Here is a 26,226-nt window from a genome sequence, read left to right on the forward strand (position 1 = left end):
TTCATGTTTTCATGCCGTTAGGCTGCGGGGGGAAGTGGACCACAACTCCAAAAGGTGCTCGGATCTGTAATGTCCGTGGAGGTAAAATGTGTGCGTGAATTTCTAACAAACAAAGACATGAACAATGGCAGGAAGAGAAGGGAAGAATGCGGCTGTGTACCGCAGCGTCTCTTTCAAAAAGTTGGGGTCCTGGGGCGCCAACAGGAGTGAAGACCAGCAACACAAATCAGAGGATTTGGAGGCAGCTGGCGTCGCCCTTCCCCTGCAGCCCAGCGGAGCAGAACAACCCGTGGCGACGCGTAATGTCAGTGTGTCAAGAAAAGTTTCCAAAATCTCTGCCACCGCCGCCGGCCTCCCGACCGCAGATTCAAAGAGAGGCTCCTCCGCTCCTCTCTCCTCTATTTCTCCATCCATCCGCCAGCTCACTGAGAAGTTCAGCAGCAGCAGCAGCAGCGGCACGCACGGAGCCTCGCCGGGAGACGGCGCAGCAGTGACGCGGGGGAGCAGCACTCTTCCCCGGGCCAGGGGCTCCAGGAGAGACGGGTCTCCGTCGCTCCGCAAATCTTTTCACGAGGACGGCGGTGGTGGATGTTTCCAGGATAGCGATAGCAACGCTGCAGAGTCTCTCACAGACAACAAACTGCAGAAGTTTCACTCTGGCACGGACTCTGTGTCAGGCTCGGACGCGGAGGAGACAAGCGAGAAGCGGATTTTTACACGTTTATCAACCGACATCTGCAGCAACTCTGGTAAGAGAGATTATTCACAGATCAATGCATGTCCCTCTGATCCCAGAAAGACTTTGACTACAGATGAGGAAGAGGATGTTACAAGTAGAGGGGTTCCTCCACCCTGTAAATCTCACAGAAGTTATCTCTCTGCACACCACAGTGACTTTATCCCCCTGCACTCTGACAAGTGGCCCAGTGTCACCAAAATTAGACGCATTTTTGATGAGAGACAAATCAAAGTTACGCAGCAGCACAAGACTGACACTTGTGAGAATTTAAAGGTAGCCGGCCGAGGCCATCTACACGAGCTCAGCCCTAGCGAGAGTGCTCCTCTCTCGGATAGGAGTGACAAACTCTCACCTTGCAGCTCCGCTAACGAAGCCAGTAGCCTGTCTTTGCATGGCAAAGTGGGACTGCAGAGCAGAGAAGGCAGTGCTGCTAAAGAGACTTCTTGTTACGGTATGGACTTTTATTCCAAAGCTGACCACCAGCTGTACTCAAATGATGAGGATGCAGAAATAGAGACACATAGTTCTAATAACTACAAAGTTTCTGGCAGAAATACTTTTCAGAGCAGCAGCAGCGGTTGCACTGGGGGTAGTCGCCACCATAGGATTAACCCATCTCCATACAGATCTCATAGTCGCAGCACTGAGGCAGAGGCTGCCCATAAGACCCCCAGGACGACAGGATTGACATCTGACCCCAGCTCTGACCTTCAACCCCCTGCTACTTCGTCTTGGAGTCGATCGAAGAGCACAGACACCTCCTCCTGCTCCTCCTCTCTTCAGCAGTCAACAGTGAGGGAGAAAAGGGATAGACAGGGGGTCGGGCTGCCCAGGGATAGTTTACATTCCTCACATAGCTCCTCTAGAGCACCAGCCCCCACCTCCTCCCCCCCCTCCTCTGCTCCAGCTCCAGATAAAGCCATTACCTCCTCCTCCTCCTCGCCTGTAGCTCCCTCCACTGAGCTAAGAGCCCCAGCGAGAGTTGCCTCTCCCCTCAGCTCCCGCTGGAGGTTCAGCTCTGGAGACGAAGAGGAGGAGCAAACCAGGAGAAGAAGAGGAGGTGCAGGAGGCAGTTGGAGTGTTCCTTCCGGCCTTGCTCCTTCCATCTCCCACAGAGCGGGAGAAAGGGCCACCACAGAGCGAGGAGGCAGCTATTTATCCCGCAGTAAAAATGGCTGGTGGGGTGCCAAGGGGATTGGCAGGTCTTCAGGCAGTGAAGAGGACAGCCCTGGTTCTTTAGGCCCCCACAGTCGAGAGGCAGTGCGCCGCCGCTCGCTGAGAAAGAAGAAGAAGGTCAGTGGAGCTGCTCTAGCAACAGGCCGTGATGATTATGATGATCATGATGGCGAATCAGAAGACAGCGACAGTGACACAGCCTTGACAATGGAGCACTTAGAGAGGCACCACCAGCAAAACACAGGAGGGGAGTTTGTGGGAACAACATCTCGCATCCACTCGGCAAGAGACGCCAGCAGTCATAGCCATAGAGCCAGGGTGCAGCAATGGGAGCGCATCTCATCATCTGTGACGTCCACAGCTCTTCCTGGTGTATCACGGGTGTCAAAGGTCAATATCCCCCCATTTGTTTCCAGTCCTGGTGATTCACGCTGCAGCAGCCGATACTCCAGCACTGAGACGCTGAAGGAGGAGGACCAGGCTAGCTGCACCTACCGTGCAGCAAATAGCAGAACTGCATCCTCGTCCATGCTGAGTAAAACTTACCATGGTAATTTCACCATGTACCGCTCCCCAAGCTTTGGCCATGGGGATAACTTCTCCCGTACCCCTTTGCGGGTGCGCCCCAAGATTGTGCCTACAGTCACCCCCTTACCTAGCGTACTTGCCAGAGATGGTGGAGTATCCACAGGGGGTAGGGGTAATGAGACAACGGCAAAGAGGACAACAGATGGGGATGGGGTAGATGGTAATAATAAAAGCCGAATATCCATGTCCAACCCTGATATCACCTCAGAAACGATGTCGCTCTTAAGCTTTCTGAAATCTGACCTGTCAGAGCTGAAGGTGCGTAAAACATCTGGAGACAAATCCGGGGTTGTGGAAGGGTCATCAGTGTACAGGATGGGCTCACGGACTCACGGAGGGACGCTTCTGCCTTCTGGTCGTCGCCCATCACTGAAAGACCTGACTGCCACCCTGCGGCGTGCAAAGTCCTTCACTTATTCAGACAAACCCACAGCAGCTGTGAGGTGTTACCTGACTAGTAGCACCACAAAGAGGAGCTCTTCTGAGCAGCAGCTTGACTTAGATGGAGAGAGGGATGGAGGCAGTGTGTCAGTGTCAGACAGGGAAGTAGAAAGTGATGGGGGTGATTTTAGGGTTGGGAGAGGACAAAGAATGAGGGGTTATGTATTTGATGATGACGATGATGAAGAAGTGATACCTCCATTGCAGGAGAGATATGTGCAGGAAGCCAGGCAGGTCATTCAGGATATCTGCCAGATGAGTACTAGGGAAGACGACGACGATGATGATGATGCAGATGTAAGGAGAACTGATGATAGTTTGGGGGATGAGTGTTTCCAGGTCAAGAAAACAAAAGAGGAGAAGGAAAAAGCAGCAGTGAGTGTGAAGGATGAGACGAGGACGGATCAAGAGGCTGAGTTTAAGAACACAAACGATAGGGATAAACATGAGAGGGAGAGAGAGAACAGGGAGACGGAGAGGGATGGACAAAGTATGCACTCTGAGAAGTTAAACAGCAGGGGCACAGAGTACAGAGAGAAGGCAAAGAGGCAGAGCAGAGAGACGGAGAGAGCCTTACTGAAGGGCGACTCGGAGGAAAGCATGTTCTGCGACCGCTCTGTGGATGAACTCTCAGGCCATGAGTCTAGTTTAACAGATGAAGGGATTGTAACAGAGCCAGAGATGGGCCCCAGCGACCCCTCCGAGAGGTCATTCCTGAGGTCGGCAGGGGTTAATTTAGGGTCACGAATTGCTAGAGATGTGCTAGGGCAGCCTGTTACCATGTGGAAACAGTCAGCCCTCCATGAAGTGGAAGGGTTTAAGCAGGAGGGAGAAGGGACGGCGGAGAGCGTGAATTGTACAAATCGTCTGAATGAAGTCAGCGGGCCTCCCTCCTTGCCTCGCCCTGCCCGCATGGCTGAGAGCGACAGCATCATCATGGAGCTGAGCACGGCTGGTATCGGCAATGTCAACAGTACCAGTGAAGAGATCAACACCAACAGCGCTGTGTCGCAGAGGTCAGCAGGCACCGCAGGAGGAGGAATTGAGGGCCCTGTGACCCCAAGTGCTCTCCGTCGAAGGCGCAAGTTCTCCCCTTCTGGCAGTAACAACACAGGCTCTGATTCCAGTAATGGCAGTAATGCAGAGTCAACAATAACTGCTGTTGGAAATGGGGAGTCTACAGTCTACCGCTCTCTCAGTGACCCCATGCCTCAGCGGCGCTGTTCTGTGGCCGAAGAAGGGAGTAACAATTTTTCCTCTGTAGACAGCAACCTGTTAGGATCTCTATCTGTCAAAGGAGGAGGAGGTGTTCCAGAGGCCTCTGCTGTGGCCACCTTGTCTGAATACAAGGGCAGTGTAGCCAGTGACTTGTCAGTGTACAGCGATGGCGGCCTCCGTGATGATGCCGTTCATGACTACAGTGGGGTGATCAGGAGCATCGTAGCTGAGCCGGGTGCAATGGACAGACTGATGACCGATGACCATGGCAATGGCAAAGTTCCCAAGAAGAAGTCATTCAGTGACCCCAGTCGTCGTAGCGATGCCCCTTTACTTTCCCAGACTGACCCTCAGTTCAAAAGTCAGACTGGCAGCACTCAGCCAATCAGTGAACTAGATCAACCTGGCCAGATCCCACCTTCTAGCAGTGAGCCAATCCTGAGTGAGCAGAGAGAGGAACTGTGGGAGCCCGAAGTTAAACCTAAACATGCATTGCCAACACAGCCGCATCACCATGCAGACACCAGTAATAAGGTCAAGAAGACTCGCTCCCAGTCAGAGTGCACCCCCCCCTCTGATAACCGTGATTATGATGATGATGATGTTATCGACCAAGATGGAGATGAGAATGAGGTGCAGAAGTTTAACTTTGACCTCAAGCTAGCTGGGGTTCTGTCCCCTAGAATGGTTCGCCGGCCCTGCAGAAAGCGTCCAAACAGGCTGGCTCAGTTCTTCCCTCATGAGGACCCATTTGAGCCACCAGAACCTGGTTCAGAGGTGCAAGAGGATCACAGCAACCAACCCGACCACACCCCTCCTCTCCCCCCACTGCAATCCAAACCTAAAACCAGACCTAAGCATGTCCGCCATGCCAGCGAACCCGCCACCTTTATCCCAATCTCCCCACCTCCACACCTCCAGCCACTGAAAGAAGCGGACTGCCTCGCCATCCGACCTAAAGCAGAGCCTCCAACCTTAACTAAGCCTCAAGGAGATGAGGCCCCATCTCTGGAGGATGTGACCCAGAAATATATTCTGGGCACTGCTGAGAAGGATACTGAGGGCCCAGGGCCTCTTCCAGCGGCCAGGGATGGAGCTTCAATGCCGGCTTCAGAGGGGCCCAATGAGACCAGCACCAGTGGAATTACAGAAGCTGGACCACAGAAGAAGAGCACAGAGGACACTGTGTCCACCGCAACCCCACAGAGGACCAAGCCCAGAGTGGTGAGTCCACATTTTTTCAGTCTTTACCATTTTCAGTGCCATGTGTGAGTGTGTGACAGTCTGCTCTCCTGTTGCATGGTCTATTTGAATTCATGTCATGTCAGGTTTTAAATTTGGTTTGTCTTAAGTGAGTGAGAACGGAAGTGTAAGTGATTTACCCTTTTCAGACGTCTCATATATGGTGACACACCAGTGTAATAATGGAAAATATATGTGTTTTGTGGTAATAGGAGTTAAACCAACCAGTGAAGTTGTCTTGTACAGGTGCCTCATGGTTTCAAAACTAAACCCAAAGGTGCCCATTTGCATGCCTCTGCTTTTTATGAAGTGCTGTGAATCGGGACTTATGGTTAATTTTAGAGTGCATTTGGGAGCAGTGCTACAATACAGAAGCCATTAAGGGCTGAACAGTGTTAAACAAACATCAGAGGATGTTATTAGTTTGATTAAACACATCTCAGACAAAAGGCATTAAGGAGTAGACCAAGACCCGCTGGGTGTGTGTGTCTGTTTCCATTTATTTGTTTCGTCCAATATTGATTGTCTCTGTGTCAGAATTATGGAGTCATAGAGCAGGGATACAATAAACAGTTCACCCAAACACAGATTGGGTGTGTGATGCTGCGTTTACTCAGCAGTGTCTAAACATTAGGACACTTCTGGCTTGCTGTATCACAGCAACACAAAGGGTAACTGATCAGGCTGTGACCAAAAAATCAATATCATGATAATTCTACAGATAAATTCTCAATAATTTTACAATAAACTTACAGTGTATTAGAAACTTAAACCTGCAAAAACCTACATACAGATAATGCTGTGCAGAGCTCTGGTGACTAAATGTGTCTGTCATTGGTCCTTTCTGTATGTGATTCATTGCCAGACGCAGCTACCTAGTGCACACACACATTATCTCTCCTGGAGGTCTTTGCCTGAAGTCAAAGTTATTATACAGTCATGGGTGTGACTCTGAATAGGTGTGGAGACAGTAAAAACAACGCAGGGATTACCGTCCCGTCTGAGCTCAGGACAGAAGGTTGCAGACACATCATGCAGGGTTTTGCTTTCATTATGTTGTCTTTTATGGCAGTGACTATTCTGCAGCCATGCATTCATTCAGCTCTGCTATGTGTTTGTTTCAGTAATCTGGACAATTTTGTTTTTATTTGCAAAAAAAAAAAAAAAAAGAAAATCCTTCCTTCGTCTGTCCCTTCTTGACATTCCCTCACAAAGCTGCTTTGCTGCCCTGTGATATTATTTATATCTATTGCCCTGGCCTTCACTAGTTGTTTATTGTTTTATTTCCTTTTTCTATTGTCTGTTCTTGTTGCTGTAGCAACATTAGCAGTAGCTGGCGAGTGACCTCAACGGGCAGGAAATGGATTTAGGGAAATAGGAAGTTGTTGTGGTTACTGAAGTGTTTGATGATGTCCAGCACTGCTGGCTGGCGTGTGTGTGCTTGGACTCCATTGTGTCGAGTGTGTGTGTACATTTGCGACTTGCCCGCATGTGTGCATGGGCTTGTAGTTTGTCTGGGAAGGATCAATGGCTTGTTCAAATGTTTGGAGCCAAGAGTTTTGCCAACACGGTGTGTTTAGAGCACAGCCGTGCTGCACAGTGTGTGTGTGTGTGTGCGTTTGTGTGTGTGTGTGTGTATAATGACAACTGTGCCAAGCTAACATGGAGCACAGACAAGTTCTAGTAAGGAAGGAGGAAAGAAAGGAAGAAAGCAGGTGGGAGAGGGAGAGAAGAAGAGAGCTTTTTCCTTTTCTGGAGACCTGAGTGGGGTTTGTTCACAGCACAGTGCCTGACATTAAAATCTCTCATTATTGTCATCTTAATCTATGTTTCTCATTTACTTTTCTTCACTATTCCTTTGTGCCTTTTCCATCTTTCCTCCTTCCCATCTCATCGCCTTTGTTATTCGTCCAGACACTCAAGTTTGTAATCTAAGTCTGAAATACTGTATCAGTGTGCTGCATTTTCAGCTCTTACCTTCACCTCATCCCCATTTGTCTTTTTTCTTCCAGTTCTCCAGTGTTCCTCCTCATGTTATCTTATTCTTCCCTCTGCTGTCTCTCTCTGTCTCTCTGGAACATTGCAGTGAAGTGAGGTCATAGCGTTTGTCTTGGTGTGAGGCAGGCTGCCGAGCCAAATGTCAGGTAAGAGAGGGAAAGAAAGACAGAGACAAAAAAAGAAGAGTTGGAAGGAAACGCTCGCTGGCTGAAAAAAATTTACAGGATCAAAATAGAACTGAGAAGGAGCTGCAGAATGAAACGATGAGGGAGGGAGGGGGGGTGAGGGGATGGGAGAAGACGGTAGAAGAAGGCCAGTCTTAAGCTGAACCAGAGGTGGGTCATATGTTTGAAATAAAATCTTGATCTTTCTTGATATGTTGTGATTTACTGAAGTATTCAGAACCATATAGCATACATTTTGACTAATGTTTACCATTTTTGGTTTGCTAGAAGAAAATCCTGTAACTCAACTATTGTGTGTTGTGTTCCGAAGTGTTTGGAGCCTCAGACGGCGCCCGATTCGGGACAAATAACGTATTAACATTGATTTGAACATAAAAAAATTGATAACAGGGTGTTATCACACCAACTTCAACATAAACCCAGTGGAAGAAAGGAGTGCTGGCTCCATTCACCGTTGCGTGCACTGTTTTGTCAAGTTGTCCACTGAACGTGTTAAATGTAAGGACAGCTTGTTCAGGCCGTGTGAAATGAGCATTTCTCAGATACAGAACAGCTCTTCGTTCAGAGCAGCTGAACAGACAAGTTCAAACAAATAGTGATTGAATAATAATAATAATGATTCCTCTTGAATAAGTGTGTGTGTGTGTGTGTGTGTTTCCTGAACTGTTTGAGCGGTTTTCACTTTAGCAGGCAGCAGGAATGTTACCCATCTTTCCTTCTCCTTTTGTTGCATAACAGTCTTCAGCCTCCCAAAAGAGCTTAAGACTCAGTGACTCATGCTTTAGCAGCCATGCATTTTAGGTGCGGTGAGTTTCTGGACAGGTACTAAAACAATACTTTTTTGGCATTTTACTTGTAGGAATATTAAATGTTTTTTTCTCTAAATTGATGCTCTTTGATTTAACAAATAAGCCAAGCTTCTCAAATGCATCAGTTTAATTTTGCTTTGATACAAGCATCTATACAAGAACCACCTACTTAAAGGATATATAGGATAAAATATACATGTGATAAGAAAGAAGTAAACAAGGTTAACAGTGGTCAGTGATTCAACACCAAGTTTTGGTTCTTGCTGCAGTTATATTTTTATCTGTACTCTTGCATATTCCTGAACGTCCTTCATCCATGTATCACCTTTCATCCGACTGATGAGGCCAGTGCAGGCGTCAAGAGGATGCTCGCAGCAGTGCTAATGGGAGACAGAGTGAGGGAAGGAAAGAAGGAATGGAGACAGTAGGATTGGTTTGTGCTCTGCTCTGCATGGATTAGGTCTAAAAGCACAGTGTTTATAACTTCAGATTTATTACTGACTTTGTTTTATCGGGCCACCCACGTGGAATCAAATACCTTCCCTCCGGCCGCTCTTTGTCTTTTCTCTCCTCTGCTGCAGGAGAGGAACAGGAAAAGGTAGAGATGCCCGGATACTGCGGCATTGAGCTAGTTTGCTCTTGGCTCATTGGGTCAGTTTGAACTAATTATTGAGAGACTAAAACAGGATTATGGCTTTCAGACTATGGATGTTCTCAGAAGTTTGCAGTTGGAGATCAGTGCAGCAACTGTTTTGGGCCACAAGTGGCACAGATTGCACAAGTTTGAAAAATGTTGCTTTAAAAAAAGAAAATTAAAAAAAATGATGACGTGGGTGGCCTGTGGTAGAAAGTGCACCATCAAACCTTTTTATCTTGTCATCAATGGAGCGGAAGGAGCTCATCCAATAAGTTGCTCCTTTGAAAGCAGACTTAAAAGTAAAAGTTAAAGGACACACTACGCGCATGAACATAAAGGACATAGTGTGGGTGCCAGGGGTCCTTTTTTAACATGAAAAGGTCAGCCCAGGTTCAGTGAGGTCCAAAAAGTGAGGGATGCTGAGTGAGGTAAAGGTGAAGGAGAGATGAAAGGATGGGGATGTGGTTTGTTCTGGTTGAAGGTCTCTGAGTCTCAGCAGATGAGAAGGAAGAGGTGGGATGAATCAGAAGACCAAAAGGCCACACTGCAGATATCTGTGGATTCAATGATTCAGTGACACATGGGCAGGTGGACATTCTCACTCTCTTGTCAGTAGAGGCAGAAAACTGTACCTAAAAGCTTGAAGCTAAAAGGATGGATGACTCTACTGGCAGCTGGAATTGATTGATTTGATTTACAATAGGTGTTTGCTTTTGTCCCTTTCAGTTTTGGCCTCTCTCTCTCTCTCTTTCTCTCTCTCTCTGTCTCTCGCTCACTTTCTCTCTCTCTCTGTGACTCTCTCTCTCTCTCTGTCTCCCTCTCTCTCTCTGTCTCTCTCTGTCTCTCTCTCTCTCTCTGTAACTCTGTCTCTCTCTGTCTCTCTCTCTCTCGGATCTGGTGTATTGCTTTTGGGACAGGCACAACCAAAATGTTTTGTGTTCCTCTAAGTGAGAGCATGTTGGGGGGGTGATTTAAGAGGCCGGTTTTAGAGATGCTGAGGTAATTTTGATAGATAACAAACCGTGGACAACTGTGTGTGTGTAAGCTTGTTTGTGGTTCAGTTGGCATGCCAGCGGAAATCAGTCCGGTATATTGTTTCCTTAACACTTACTTTCCTCTCTGCCAGTCCCTTGCTTTACCTCTTGTGGAAGGATATGACTCTCTTTGCACTCTCCAGTCCTTACAGTGAATACTCTGCGTAGCTGGAACCAACGGCTGGTTAGCTTAGCTTAGCATAAAGACTGAAAACAGCGGGAAACTACTAACCTGGCACTGCCCAAAGCTAACAAAATCCACCTACCAGCACCTCTAAACCTTTTTGCGCTTCCTTTTTTTTGTTAGGATTGAACGAATGAGAGATAACATGTTAATTCTTGATCTTTAGAGATTCTGGTTGATGCATATTTGTTTCCTTTGGACAGAATCAGGCAAACTATTTCCAGTTTTTGTGCTAAGCTAAGCTAACAGGCTGCTGGCATGCTGTGACCTAGCATACAGATAGCGCTGGAATCAGCAAATTTCCCAAAATGTCAAACTAATTTCCTTCAACTTCCCTCAGACATGTTCGTGCTTTTTAAACTGGACTGAAGAAGTCTCCACTGCAGACCACGTTTAGCCTGTGCTAGCAATACTAATAAAGGTAATTCAGATTCAAATCCTTGGTCTAACAAGTGTAAGAATAATCAAAGTTTTTTTGAAGGCGCTTGTGAGCATCTGACAAAAAAATGCATGGCAGCTCAACTGACATCTGTGTCACTGCGAACAAATCACAGCATCAGACTGCATCTGGTTTCTCACAGTGGGGAAAAAAAACTGTGGGAAAACATTTCTGGATGTCCTTGCTCTCGGCTGATGACAGTTGCAATAGGCTTTGAGAATCTCTAACTTTCCCTTTTAAGGATTTTTTGTAAATTCACCGCAGCTCGCCAGTGGAAAGCCGTGACGGTTTAAACCTGTGAACCGTGGCCATTCGCCTTCTTCTTCTATCTCCTTTTCCTCGTTGTTGCCCTCATCTCTTGCCCCAGTCACTCCCCTCCTGACTGTCTCTTTCTAAGTCTCTCTCGGCCTGCGTGGATCCACCCAGTGTAATTACAGAGCAGTTTGCTTATGTAAGGAAAGCCTCCTCTGAAACAGCACTTTCTAGCAGAGCTGCTATTTCAGCTTTTTTGTGTGTGTGCACAGGCAGCTTTCAACATACTAAAGTGTGTGTATGTGTTGGTAAGTGACATAAATAATGGATAATGAATAATGGTTTCACCTGGTTCTTACTTGACTTTGAAAGTGGGGGTGATCCGTTAAAGAGTGTTTGTGTGTGCCATACAGGATGGTACATCTTAGGCTGGGTTTCTCTCAGTCATGTTAGCCCTCCCTGCAGCTTTCTGTCCCAGTCCCACATCTGCAGTCCACGTGGCCACAAGGGTGCCGAATGCGAGAATCCCAGTTTTCAGTTTGCTGTTGATTCACCTAATGCAGGGCTGCAATGTTGGCTGCCATGTCCGTATAGTGGAATCCCCTAAGGTTTACATTACAGCTGGTGCAAATTGATTTCTTCATAAAAGGAAAGAAAATGGAAAAACAGCTTCTGTAAAAATGCTGCAAAATGCTTAACATGCCACAAAAAATCCATTCCAGATACCAAAAAGAAGTGGAAGGATAACAACTTGCAGGTCCTACTGGCACAGCTGCACACAGACTCGGTCCATTGGTTTTGCTTGTCAGTGTTTAAACTGAATAGTCTGGTGGGCATCTGTGTGCTGTGTTTGTTGGAGGTAAAGAGAGAAGTTAGAAATTGCAATTAGCTGCTTTATTATTATCGTTCTACACTAGCCTACATTGCACTTGCCAACTTGCAGTCGCAGCTGCACAGCACAACAAACTGCTGTGATATCAGATACTCAACAAAATGTCAGAGTTTAACCAATGTGATGATGAAGTCAGTTGATTCAACTTTCTCCATTTGGATTGATGAAGGATTAATCATCATCCCCCGCATTGCAAATATTGAGATTTGATGTCTTTTTGCTTTCTAAATAATTGCAAACTTTTAGATTTTGGATGACTCCCATAATTCGAAGATGTTGCCTTGAACGCTGGGAACTTGTGATGAGTGTTTTTTTTTTTTTTTTGTGGCATTTTAAGATTAATTTCAATTCAATTGTCAATTATCAAACCCCACTTTGCCCACCAGTTAGCTGGTTCCTGTGTGACATACTCTGCTTTACACACTGTCCGTCAGTCAGGGCAGTAATGAAAGTCTGCATGTTTTGAATAGCTTGTAATGAAAAAGAAAGAAACGCTGTGTTGGATATCCAAAGCTGAACCAAAGAAGAATAGTTTATTAAGCAGTAGCAGTCAAAGGCCATCACCCTGCTAAGCAGAGAGAGCGGACAGCCTGGCGGCCTATTATCATGCATTCATATGCTAGTATGGGTCTGTGTATGCGCATATCTCTCAGCGACTGATGGTCAGCGACGTGTTGCCTGCGTCTCCCACAGTCACTCACACAAAGGGACAACTGTGTCACCCGTGCAACGTGTAGCATAACATAGTTTACAGCGTGGTCGGACACACACACACACACACACACACACACACACACACACACTCTAAGGGTCTAGGCCTCGGTCTAACTGTGGGTTGACCGGGCCGTTCAGTCCGATTCTCTCACTCGTCTTTTGTCATCCGGAGAAACATGACAGCAGAAACACTCTGCTTCTTCCTCCCTTCTCTGCTTCTGTCCTCGTCTTCCTCTCACCCTCTCCCCCCTCCGTCTCATGGCATCAGTCCGCCGGTTTGGATCGTGCTCTAGCTGCCGGTTGAGAAACTCGCGTCAAAATGGGAACGGGAGAAGCTGGAAGTGTCAGAGCGTCGTTCCTGAGTGGCTGCTGGGGTCTCGGATTAAGGCGCAGGGAGAGGAGGAGGATGATGGGAAAAGAGAGACGGCAGCGGCGAAGGCCAAAGCAGCCTCACAGGCAGGTGGTGTTGGTCCTCTATGTGTTGCTGTGAGTGTCTGTTTAACTTTTCTTGATATTTTTCAGTTAAGTAGTGTGTTTTTTTTGACAAAATTGATTTCATCAATGTCTTCGTTTCTATTCAGTGTTTGTGCGCATGTGTGGACTTTTGGCTGCCCAATCCGAGGTTAGAGAAGTCTTGTAATGGCTAGCTCGATGCTGCTCGCACCCCCACGGTGTCATTACATCATCCACAGCTCGTGGATGACATCACTGTGAGCTGCTGTCAGTTTACTCTCCGCTCGTGGCTCAGATTGTGTTTTGATGAAGGAATTAAGTCTCATGAGTGTCAAGTTTTTTGGTAACAAATCATCGGTGCAATACAGTTATCAGGGTAGAATATTTGTATTGTGGAGTTATTTTTCTTAGTTTGACCACTGTGCAGTGTGGACTTCACATGAGATGCCTGACGGATAAAAGAGAAAACATTTTTAGTGCTATTTCTTTCAACTTTCATCCAATTTACTCTTCATTTCAGCAGTTAGTGTGATACTTGATGATACTTGACATAAATAGATGTCATTTTCCTCCTCTGCAACACAGACTGATAAATTACAGTTGTGATTCAACCTATAGTATGTAAAGTTTGCCTTTCCAAACAAAATAAGATAAGTGCAGGGCTTTAATGGTAGCAGGATAACACTAGGAAAACCTTAATTGGTGTGTTGATGCAGGCAAACTAGATCAAAGTAAGGTGACACATGCCTTGATCACTGCACAACCTTTCTGTCCAGACTAGTGAGGGTATTTGTAAAGCTTTGCTCACAGCTCCTTACGGCGTCTCACCTGTAATTTATTGGTTATTGGTCTTTCATCTAAAGCTTCAGGGAGTTTAATTAATCCTGCAATTCAAATGAAGATTTCATAATGAGTGTAAAGCTCACAGTGTCCACGTACAGATCACACTGCACCGCTTTGGCACTGAATATATTTGGATTTATGAACGGCTTGTTGTCATTGCAGATATAAGTGGGACTCATTCTAATTATTAACCTTCGTAGGTCTTGTGTGCATGAGACGGAGACAATCATTGTTTGACACTAGCAGCGACACACATGTATGTCTTACTTGATTAAATCAGAGATTTTAATAATTAAGTTTCCTTTGTTTAACATTTTGTATTACACAGGTGAGTGTTCAGAGGCTTGATTTCTCTGGCCCCTGCCAACCTTTGTACTTAAGTAAAACATTTTGTCCCAAGATGAGTTTTCACAAAACTATGAGTCAGACTGAAAATATGTCGACCTTACCTCAGCTGAGAAAAGTGTGTGTGTGTGTGTGTGTGTGTGTGTTAGAGTGTGAATGAGAGAGAGGGACAGAGGTAGACAGATGCATGGGGGTAGTGTGCGTGTGTGCGTGTGTGCCTGCATGCATCTGTGTTTCAACCACTTTGAAGCCAAATAATATTGTCTGACTCTTCCCTTCACTGTCCCGTCGCTGCTCTTCCTGTCTGTGCTGTGGCTTGCTAATAGATTTGGATCTAAGTGGCTGAGGTTTTATTTGAGTTTGGACTTTTTTACAAGCAAAACTTGAAAACTGTATTAAGTTAAAAAGCAAACATCAGAGAGAAGTGTGTGTGCGCGCGTGTGTGTGTGAACTGAACTGTGGGTTTCAGGATTATCTCACCGTTTTGGACAGAGCCATGCTAGTCTTTATGCTAAGCTAAGATAACTGGTTGCTATCTGTATCCTTTCATTGAACAGACATGATAGTGATAGCCATCTTTTCAGCAAACTCTTGCCAAGAAATTGAATAAAAACTGTAAAATTCCCAAAATGGCCAATTATTCCTTCAAGATTTGTTACACCTCTTTCACTGCTTCAGACCTCTAGAAACCGTTAAAGAGCTCGTAGACAGACGCAACCTGTGAAGAGGGCTCATGCTGCTGCAAGAAGTGATCACGTCAGCTGATTACATGAGTATTTTATACATTTTCAATGCACCAGCACCCTATCTAGCATTACATCCACAATGAATCAATCGTGCAATCTGAGCGCTGACTGTTGGCAGTGATGGAGTTGTAGATACATGTCCAGCGTGTGTCTGGACCTGATTTTGATGTGAACGCTGCTGTTAATTTGAAATATTTGAACCGGAATTAACAAAACATTTCCAGTGATAACAGCCCCAGTCACTGCTTTTGTAACTGGTCTTTGCTTTGCTAGTAACCCCTCTGAATTAGGAAGTGTGGGTGTGTGTGTGTGTGTGTGCGTGTGCGTGTGCGTGTGCGTGCATAGATTGCGTGTCTGCGTGTGTGTGTGCTGACCTTCTGTCCCTTGGCTGTCTGTCTCTCGTTCAAACGGCATTGTGGACATTTAGCCAAATATAAAAGCAGTAATCACTATGGCACTGATGATGGTTAATGATGATGACTGCCATTCATCTGGAGATTGTAGGTATATAAATGTGTGTGTGTGTGTGTGTGTGTATATCCAAAGGTATGTTTGAAGGGCTCACACAAAACTCCCATCACCCAGTGACAGCTGGGGGGTTGTGGGTAATCGGGTCTGTCTTCCCTGAAACAATGTGGCCCTTCTTCGCTCCTCAATAGGCTTCTTATTTTCAACCAGGCCTCGACTTTTTTCCCCCCTCAAACATTTGATTCACCAGTTGGCATTTCAGTTGTGTGCTTCTGAAATGTTATTATGAAAGGAGGAGAGAGATGATTTAAGGTTCACACGGTGCGCTTCAGAGGCACCATTTGCATTAAATATCACTGGAGTGTATATTTTCCTGAATATTGTCAGAGCAGGACTAAATCTTGCTAACGGATCCCCGGTGTACTAAAAGCAGCAGGATTTATGCCATCAAGGGACCTAAAACACATTCCTGTGGTGAAATGTGGGGGTTCAAACCCAATACTTCAACAGGCAAATACCAGTGTGTCTGACACCTTTTACACTCTCATCATAGCATCCGTCGTCATATTGTTGCACTATTTTCACATTGTCTTGGCCACATGTCCGTTGTATCATCTCGAGGACTTTGATAATTTCAGACCAGCTCCAGGCGTCACTTAAAACATACAAGGTCGTGAATGAAGGCCAGCAAACCACTCATGATAAGAAGATGCCAAGTTCCTCAAAACAGCTCACAATGTGACCTTGGAGTGTCAAACCATTTGTCGCGCCTTGAAGGGGTCAGTGCATCCTTGTTGCCTGCAGGTGAATTGTGTCTCAAAGCAAAGCATTTATGGCACACATGACTGACAGACCTTCCTTCCTTCAGCATCCTTATTATTAACCCAGCTGTCTTCTCTGGATTTGAATTTTTCTGCATCATTTGATTGCGGGCTTACACTTTAAACAGGCCTCTCTTTAGCCTGGTAATGCATCATTCTTCAGTCTGACATGTTTAAGATGGACTTATTCTTCTGTAAAGCATTTGTGCCAGTGTAGCCAGACTGGAAAAGCATGATTCAGCCGTTTGCTGTTTTCTGTGTGGAAGGTTTTGTCACAACCCAGATTCTAAAAAAATCAGGACTCAGAATGCAATAAAAACAGGAGGCACATTCTGTGTTATTCATGCGAATTCACGAATCCATCATTTTCACTTGAAACAGGACCTGCGGCAGTGGTTGTTAGGAGCATTTAACGTAACGTTTGTCATGTCAGTATTAGAAATAAGCAGATTTAAGAGCTAGAGCTGTTTTTCTGGCAATATTTCTGTTTCTATTTTTCTGTCTCCTTGTGGGAAGATGATAAACTGGCCTGATTGGCTCAGTTTTTTCTCCCACCATGAAAACAGCCATTGTCCATTTCCTATCTTTTTCCAAATGAGTGCAACTCACTTTATCATCTGTGGACATCAGACAGCTTCAGACATTGACTGGCTCTAGTGTAGTTAAGTTAACCGTCTAATAATGTAAATCAAAGTCACCCAGGTTGATGTGAAAGAAAATACTGTTGCAGCATAAATCAGTTGAAAGCCGTGTTACAACCCTGTGATCTGTGTGGCAGCAGTCATGTCACTGTCACTTTCTAATGAAGCAAAACAGCCTTAAGGATAGTAAAAGGCCTCAGCTCTGCACTCCTTCATACAGGCAGAAAAACCTTTTCTTTATATTTGAAAAACAGGCGGTATTGGCTTTTAATTTGAAAAATGTGTGGAGAGGTGAAAACAACATGGATGCTGCCTTTTAAGGAGCTCTTTCTTCTGTGTTATCCCTCTTGCAGGAACCATAATTGTCTTCATTGAGAGGGCAGGGCAGGAAGTGGGTTTGGGGGAGGCATTTTTGACCATCGCGCACGCACGCAGACACGCACACACCAGCGTCCTGAACCTCCCTTAATGTGTTTGTCAGAGCAAAAAGACTGAAGAGACAGTGGGAGCGCGGCTGCTTCAAAAGACCAGAGGACTTTTTTAAGCAGCTAACGCTGTATTTAGGATAGACAATGATGGAGCTGTGGACTTTTTTCCAAGGGGGGGGGGGGCTCGAGAAAGATGATGGCCGCCCATATGTGTGTTCTTTGTCGTCTGTGGCAACCGTGTGTGTGTGTTGCCGTAGGAATGTGGTGACATCACAGGGGCTAACGTTTCTGTTTGAAGAAGGAGAACGAGGAAAGAAAAATGTCGGCACAGTGAAACAAGCCGAGTTTACACATCTTCTCCACCTTTCTGTTCACCCCATCACTCTTTCTGCTCTCCTCCGTTAATCCCCCAACTTTCCTCACTGAGATCATTGTTTCTCCGTCCGTCTCTCATGCTTTCTTTCTGACCCCGTCTCCATCTTTCTCGTTCTGTCTCCCTCACCTCTCCAGCTCTATTTTTATCCCCTCTCCCACTGAGCTCACATCTGGATCTTATTGACAGAGTGAACAGCCCTTCAGCCATAAAAGACTCTCTGGACTCTCTCTCTCTCTGTGTGTGTGTGTGTGTGTGTGTGTGTGTGTGTGTGTGTGTGTGTGTGTGTATACTTATGTACTATGTATGTGCCTTGCAAAGCATGGCAGACCTAAATATAAACACCTCTTGATTGAAAGAGGATTTCACCAAACCACACATGCATTCACAAACAGTGGATCATCAGCAATGTCTGTGGTTTGCTTTTTGTTACTCCCCCTAATTTCTTGGAATTTGAAAATCCTATGCAAAACAACAACAACAACAACCTTTTTTTTGTCTAAGTCTAGCTTTACAGCATGTAATAAAACCCCTGAATTACTTAAAAATGTAATCAAACCTGTTAATAGACGTTCGCTGTGCTATTATTACAGTATTTTATTAAGTGATAATGTGATAATGATATTGACAGTGGTGTAAATACATTATATTATCGGTTATGTAATCATTAATATAATTGTTGTTCCGACTATTCTTATATCATCAGCTGCAAATTCAATTGTGTGGACAATAATTCTTAATTAAAGCAATTATGTGATTTTATCACATTCTCTGAGAGATTACATGCACCATTACGTTGTGGATCATACCACAGTACATTTTAGAGCCTTAACATTCCTAAAAGTTACATTCTCTTGATTCCTCGTTATGTAATACGCACAATTCCATTCAAAATTTTGTACGTAGTGTAATGCAGTGGTTTTGCTGAATGAACACACGGTTGCACTCTGTCTGCTTTCGGTTTGAAAGTCTGTTTGGAGTAGATCTGCTACGTCCAACAGCATCTGTGCCCCTAACATAAACTACCCGATATGAGTCAGACGACAGTAATTAAACGTAAGGCAACATCTCTGTTGTCCATCTTATAATCAGCTCTTTGTATGTGGAAGGTCCTGTATAATTAAAAAAGAGGCTTTGATTTTTTTTGGTTATTGTTGAATAATGATCTTGCGGGGGAATGTAGCCGAGGATGTTGTCGTACCAAGCCTATAATTGGCACAGTTCAGCAGTTTTTCTCAAGGCCCAGCGAGCTAAAAGGAGTTGTGTGCTGAGAGTCTGCAGTTCTTTGATTTAACACGAAACTTTTGATTAATTAATGTGTCTCGTACATTGCAGTTATTTTGCTGCTGTGGCAGTATAAAATTCTGGTGGCTTCTACCATTCGAACCCATAAGACTTAAAATATTTAAAAAAGAAAATGGTGCCAAACCCATTGCAAAGCGATCGGGATTGCAGACGTGGTGAACATACTGTGCACACCCTCACATCATTTTAGAAGATGTCTGGGAGTGAAAACTCCATTTTTTATCATCTCTTCCTGTCATGTTGAGCCATTAAGGTGTGAAACCACCTGTAGATTTGATCTGTAAATGTCTGCATGTATTAGAGATTGTTATGCTTTTGCTTTTTTTTTTTTCTTTAGTCATGTAGAGACTCACAGTGCTCCATAAATCTGACAACCGCCTCAGGTGCTCTGAAAAATCATGGCAGACTGAGGTGAGCGACCTCCGGGGTCGACTCCAGACCTTTTGACCTCTCATTTCTCACCCCTGTGGCAGCTAAAGACTACGAGCATTAACCCAGCAGAGAGTTAACAGCTAGTAACATGACAGCGTCTTATCTTCCTAATGACAGACTGCAGTCCTGGTAAAAAAAAAAAAAAAAAATGGAGCAGGAGAAGGAAGGAGAGGAGGGGAAAGAGTTCTGGCTGAATGACTTTGTGTGTCGCAGTGTACTGGTGAGCGAGGAAATAATGTGGATTGATTGTCAGTGTGAATGCGTCGACATGGATAAGCCAGATGTGCAAAATAAATCAGAGACCAGGCTCAAGGCCCAAGTTAATGCCGATAATGAATGACAGTGATAATGACAAGTACAGGAGAAGAGCGGATGAGGCCTCACCATCACTCTCTTTCTCATTGGCGTTTGGTGCTTGATGAGATAGTTGTAACCTTATTTGTTTGCATGCAGGGCCGCAACATAAAGATACGGGACTTTTCCACAGTGACTTCAGTGATGGAAGAGCTTGTGTTTGGGTTGGATGCGTGTGTGATCTATTAATAGGGAGAGGAATGGTACAGGCCTGGGAATGTTGTCCTCTCCGGAAAAACAAACTCCTCTCCCCTCCCTCTGTCCCGCTCTCTTTCTCTGCCTCTCAATGGGAGATAGGACCGTCGTGAGGGGGAGCGCAAGAAAAATGACAAGATAAGAGGAGGAGGGAGGAAGATGGCAGGAGAGCACGGGGAGCGGAAAAAAGGAGAGTTACAGCTCAGTTTTGCCGCCATCATTCTCGTCTACCTTTGATTCCTTCGTTCGCTCTAGAGGGCATGGCCGTATTTTGCCGTTTAATTTGGAAAGCTTGTTGATTGGCTGTGATATAAATAAAACTTAACTTTGCAGAAAACAGACACACAGCATGTTGTCTGCTTCTTCCCAGCCTTTGCCAGGTCCAGAATTCTCTCTTTTTTTAAAATCTTCTTCCTGCTGTCTGTTGAAAATAAACCACACAAAGTTCTTCCTGTTTAAATAAAACTTTATTAGACTTATCGGCCACCAAAACCCACATCGTGCCCGGTCGATTGATCCACACAATGTGAGCATTAGCATTAGCTGTGCTGGCACGGCGATTAAAAGTCTTATGAATCTTGCATGTAGTCTGGAATCAAAGTGTCCTCTCTGTTGATCCCACCATGCTCAAAATAGGTCACACATATGAGTGAAGGTCTGCACTGATGGGTGTATATTTGCATGTACAGTACATTCCTCCCAGTACAGCACGCGTGGACGGATGCATTGTGTGTGTGTGTGTGTGTGTGTGTGTGTGTGTGTGTGTGTGTGTGTGTGTGTGTGTGTGTGTGTGTGTGTGTGTGTGTGTGTGTGTGTGTGTGTGTGTGTGTGTGTGTGTGTGTGTGTGTGCGCTACCTGGATTCCTGCATTCCAGTCATTTGGGCTCAGGCCAGAATATTCTGGGAGGCGGACGGTGCAACAAAGAAGGAGGGAAAGATGAAGTGGGAAAAAAAGAGAGAGGAAAAGAAAGAATGAGAGGATTCTGGCTTCTTATGACTCCTTCCATTCTGAGGCAGAGATCCCAGGGGTTATTTTTGTCCCCTCTGAGGAACCGTAGCCATAAACAGGCCGATTGTGATGTAATCTCTTGTCTTTTTCCTCCTCCTCCTCCTCCTCCTCCTCCTGCTCTCCTCTCCCTTCCTCCACCCTTTTCGCTGCCTCTCAAAGATTAAAATTTAGTTTCCCTTAAACGTTCTCAAAGTATGACTGAAAACCGTTTCATCGTTTGTCGCCCAAGGGACTGAGAATGAAACTTTTTCTGCCATGTTGAAGGAGACTTCTGTCGAGTTTTAGTTGGAAAAATGAACTCCAGTATCTGCCACATTAATCAGCTCCTGGCAATTTACATTACCGTTAACAGTTCTTCTTGTGAAGTGCGTTTGCATGCCGTGGCCTCGGCTTGGATGAGGATTTTTGGAAAGAGGTAAAACTGGGCAGCAATGGTACAAATGGCAAGAAAAGGACCCTTTAGTTTCAGTTTAGTCAGTGTGCATTTGCTGATCTAATCACTCCGGCTGAGAGCAACACTGGGACTGAGCCCGTATCTCGCACACACGCGCAAACACACACACACACACACACACACACACACACACACACACAACGCTGCCATATAAGGAGAGAGAGAGAGGGAGTTGGGCAGGCTTGAAACAGGGGGTCTCTTTTCTTCTTTTCTTCTCCCTTTTTCTTCCATTTTCTCTGTCTATATCCTGAGTTCATTGGCAGCTTCTCTCTCTCTCTTTATTCATGCTGTCGTCTTCCGTTTTAGTTTGCTCTCTTATCTCACTCCTTGTGCTCTCATTTCACCCCCCCAACTCCGAAACTGTTTGTCTCTCTCTTTCAGTACACACCCAGTTTTTGGAAATCTCTCTTAGCGGAGTTTAAACTTTTCTCCCCGGCTTTACTCATGAGTACACATTAACTAAATGTCCCACTGCTCACCAGCCCCTGTTCAAACAGACCATTGATATAAGCGCAGTCCAAACACATGGTTCACAGGAGTGGGAGGCCATTAGGAAATAAGTCAGTTTTAATCTACAGTATAAGCAAACAACGGAGCACTTCCACTACCACTGGTACAATGCGACAAAGGCAGTTCTTGTCTGGGTGCTGTTTGTTCACGCTTCATTGTTGCTGACTGTTTTCTGCAGCTTTTTAGAGACTGAGCCCTGCTGGCGACCCCCATACTTGACATTTCATAATGTGTTTTCAGTGGTTTGGCTTGACCCGTGGGTTGTAAGCCACTTTGTGCAATTTAGCAGCTGATATCAGTGTTTTGCAACATGAAGCCCTCGCGAGAAAATGGCAATACTTGGGCTGAATAGTTGAATCGGTGACGTCTTTTACCATAAGTTTCGTCCAAAAGGCCTGTTTTTGTTTGCATTGTTGGTCCTTTGTGTTGGTTTTGTTGGTGCGACCTTGGTCTGTATCAGGTAAAAAAGTTCTGACCATTTTCATTTTCCTTTAATCAAATGGAACAACAGTGTGTTTTATGAGGAGTCAGAAAGTTCAGTGTGACACAATATTTTGACAAAGCGGTGGTTAATGTGTACAGTAAAGAGGACAGGGAGCACCCCCTGTGGCTTCTGTAGAGGAATGTGGCTGTTTCATGTGAGCAGTTATGAACAAATCCACTTCCCTGGGAGAATCCAGTATTGCAGTGTGTGTGTGTGTGTGTGTGTGTGTGTGTGTGTGTGTGCGTGTGAGCGTGTGCATTTCTAGTTGTGTGTCTGTAGCGGAGATAAAGAAAACGTTTCCCTTTTTTAGTTCTGTCCCACTGGGAGCACAGCTTATGAGAGGGTGGTCCTCACTCAGGTCCTCTTCTGTTCACATGGATGACGAGCACGAATGAGCTCTTATGTTTGACATCATCTTTCAGCTCATGGGTTTATTTAAGCTTATGTTCTTGCTGGCTCGCTAAAAGTCTAGCGAGAGGAGAAGTGATTATTTTGACATTGATGCTTCTTGGCTATATCTGGTCCGCTTGTGTTTACCTGAAATCAGCTCACTGGCTCTTTCACAGGAGATATTTTGACATGTCAGAGTAGGAAAGAGTGAGTGATAAAACGAATAAAGGCTGAATTCAGTTTCAGGGTCCTGGTATCGTACATGCTGGCTCACTGTCATGGCTCACTGGGACACTTGAAAAGGACAAAGACGTCATCAGTTATCAGTAACACCTGTGCTTTTCCTGCATGCTAACGCGCTACACTAAAACCATGAACATGCTAAACATTATACCTGCTAAAGATGAGCATTTTAGCATGCTGACATTAAGATTAAATCTTGTTTATATACTAAACTGAGCTGATTCTGTATCAGCTACATCTCAGCTTTGGTGAAGAGACTGACTTGAGGATAATGCCGGGTTCAGACTACATGATATTTTTGTCTGTTATGATGGTCACTGTACCAGATTAGGTGATTAGAACCAATCCTGACCAATCATAGCTTTGCACCTTTCATGACGTGTGTGATTTCACGCACTTCACTGTCACTGATTCCAGGAACAAGAACATAAACAAACAACGGCGGTCTGCTTAGAAAAGCATTAAAAAATATGTATAGTACACAGTTGTGCATGGGAGAGTGTTCTGTGCTCCTATTGGTCAGTGCTGTGGGAGGCAAAACAAATATAACATGCTAGTCTTTTTGTCTGGGCGTCGTTAGGTGTTCAGGTTCGGGCTGATATCGTGTAGTGTGAAGACAGTTACATGTATCACAATAGCCAAAATCTGAAAGCCTGTCAGCGTTATGTGGCACATTTTTCTGCTGCATTAGTCAGCTGACCTACCTGCCTGACAAAAAACTTTTCAGGTTTTGATTTCTGACCTGTCATCCTATGTAACAGTGGCCCACAGCCAGTTATCCAGTAGGACAGCCATGTGATGGTGCCAGATGTTGTTGCTAGGAGATCTGTGATGCAACTGCAAAGCCCCTGCAGTGTGAGACTGCAGGCTTCATGCTTGTGTGTGAGGTGCGCGACTGTGCTGCTTGTGTTTTTCTTTCTCATTCATGCTTTCTCTTCCATTCAGATGTTTCTGTGGCAACCAGTGTTACATAGCAACTGACCGGCCAATAACAGAGTTTGATCTCCCTGCTTTTATCTTGCTCCGTCTCTCTCTCTCTGTGTGTCTCCTGAACTCACCTGCCTTCCTGTCCAAACCAAAAGAGTCTCAAAAGAGTTTCTTCTTGTGAGACTGTCAGTCGTCACTGATCCTTTTGGAGGAAAAAGCAGCAACTGCGGCAGCTTATCCTCTCAAGCACAGGGGTTCACCCAGGAAGTCAGTGCAAGCTCCTGCATTCACTGTCCCACAACACACGGGAAGCTGCTCAGTATGCCACAGTGTGATTGTGAAGCTGAGATTTGCTGCGTGAGGCCCCGTTCAGACGAAGAATCGGGCCCACTGATAACGCTAGAAGCATCATGTGAGGGTGAGACAGAGGGAGTTTCCCAGATCGCTTCAATCAGTGTCAAAGCATTTGCACGCCTATACTGTCCAGGTGCTGAGTCCTAAAGAAAGAAGTATGAATTCTACCTCATGTAGGACTTCCTGCACTGCCATTTCCTTTGTCTTTATCACATTAAGAAAAGAACATTTTAACATATAAAGTGCAGATTTGAAACATACAAATTTCTGTGACAAAAAACGCCCAGTCTGATAATGTGGTGACAGCACGCTGCACACGAGGTAGCACGAGGCTACATCACAGCTGGCTGTGGTCACATGTACAACAGACCACACCTGACCACACCCAGCTGTGATGGTGGGTGTTATCGGAAGTTCAAGAGATTTATTTTTTAACCAACAGAGGCAAGTGCAATTATGTTTTTCCTCCTTCAGAAATAGCGTGGAGCTCCTCTTAAAGAGTTGCATTCTGCCGCTGAAGTGGAGGTTCACTGAATGTTCAGTAAAACTTCCCTGGACTTCACAAGGATAAAGCAACATCTCTGTCTCCTTCTTCGAGACCTTATTCTCTGTGTTTCGTTACCTCTCCTCCACCCTGTTACACCCTCTCATGAGATCAGCCTTTGTTTTGGTGCATTGTTATGTCACTCCCCTGTTTGTGTGTCTCTGCCTGCTCATTGTTTGAGTTCAGACTGGCTTTTTTGCTGCCAGCGGTGCATCGATACAGCACAAGAATTCTCCCATGTCCCAGTGTTTGTGGCGTTTGAGCGTTTTCATCATTGTAAATCTACTCGAAGCTGCTCTGCATTGTCAGACACCACTTTCCTGGAAAAGATCTAGCTCCATTCAACCCTTTCAAAAAAGCCGGGCACTTGTTTTGATGGCCTAAAGCTGCAATAAGACGCTTCATTTATTGTAGCTTTGCCAGGCAACCAACCTACACACACAGAGAAATACACACACGCGAGGATTTTAGGCTGCGAGGGGTCAGGAATGTCGAGGAGAGAAGGATAAAGAGGGGAAATGGAGAGAAATGGAGGGATACGGGGGAGGAGGAGGGACTAGAAAGGGGGAGAAACAAAGTGAAAAGGAAAGTATGAAGTGGGAAAGAAAGAGATTGGCTTAATCCACAGGATAGTGTTTAGTCTCAGCTAAGCTGTAGTATTATAACAGCACAATCTGCTGACTAACTGTCTGCTAAGTACACTCACAGTCTGCATTGCTCTCTTGCTGCTTTTTCCGTCACCTTTTTTTCATCTCTGTTCGTCCTTTCTCCACCCTTCTCCTCCTCCTCCTCCTCACTCACTGAGTGAGTGTGTGAGAGCATGTCCCAGTGCTGCTGAAGAAACATTAGCACCAAGTGCATCTTTTATGAGACACAGTTTCCTGCAAAATCCAGCTGACAGTCCCCTCAGATTCATTACTGGTGCATCTCCTAAAAATAACAGAGTTTTTGTAAGGAAGGATTTTGCGAGGGAGGCAGCGTGAGAGATGATCAGAGGGAGAAAGAGAGATGGCAGAGGGTGGCAGAAAGGACAAACTGGGTGGGAGAGACAGAGACACAGAGAAGGTATTTCCGGAGTGGTGCTGGGGTTAAGACTAGTCTCTGTGGCTGATGGCTATCTCTGGATCCCAGTGCATTGTGGGATAGGTTGCTGGACAGGAAGTGGATGGGATGTCAGCTCACAGGCTGCGGTAGGACTGGAGAGGACGCAGAGTGGATTGAAGGCTCCTCCTGGCGTGTCCCTGTAAGGCTGTCTGGTTGAACTTGGGTGTGTCCTGATAAAGTTCCTGTAAAGATGACACGGGCGTTAAACTTAAAAATGTTTTTTTAACTTAGTTTGTGGATATTAGAATTAATGAGA

At 45.4% G+C, this 26,226-nt stretch overlaps 1 protein-coding gene across 1 annotated transcript in view; it reads left to right on the forward strand.

Annotated features, from left to right (window-relative positions):
* Positions 1-26,226, forward strand: part of LOC121608870 (rho guanine nucleotide exchange factor 17-like) — a 60,811-nt gene that overhangs the window by 338 nt on the left and 34,247 nt on the right. Inside the window, exon 2 of the mRNA XM_041940278.1 lies at positions 22-5,386. Within this exon, the coding sequence (XP_041796212.1) occupies positions 125-5,386 (5,262 nt within the window). The 5' untranslated portion in view covers positions 22-124. The remainder of the gene's footprint in view (positions 1-21; positions 5,387-26,226) is intronic.

The sequence above is a fragment of the Chelmon rostratus genome, chromosome 7 (assembly GCF_017976325.1).
Source record: "Chelmon rostratus isolate fCheRos1 chromosome 7, fCheRos1.pri, whole genome shotgun sequence".
Classification (NCBI taxonomy): domain Eukaryota; kingdom Metazoa; phylum Chordata; class Actinopteri; order Chaetodontiformes; family Chaetodontidae; genus Chelmon; species Chelmon rostratus.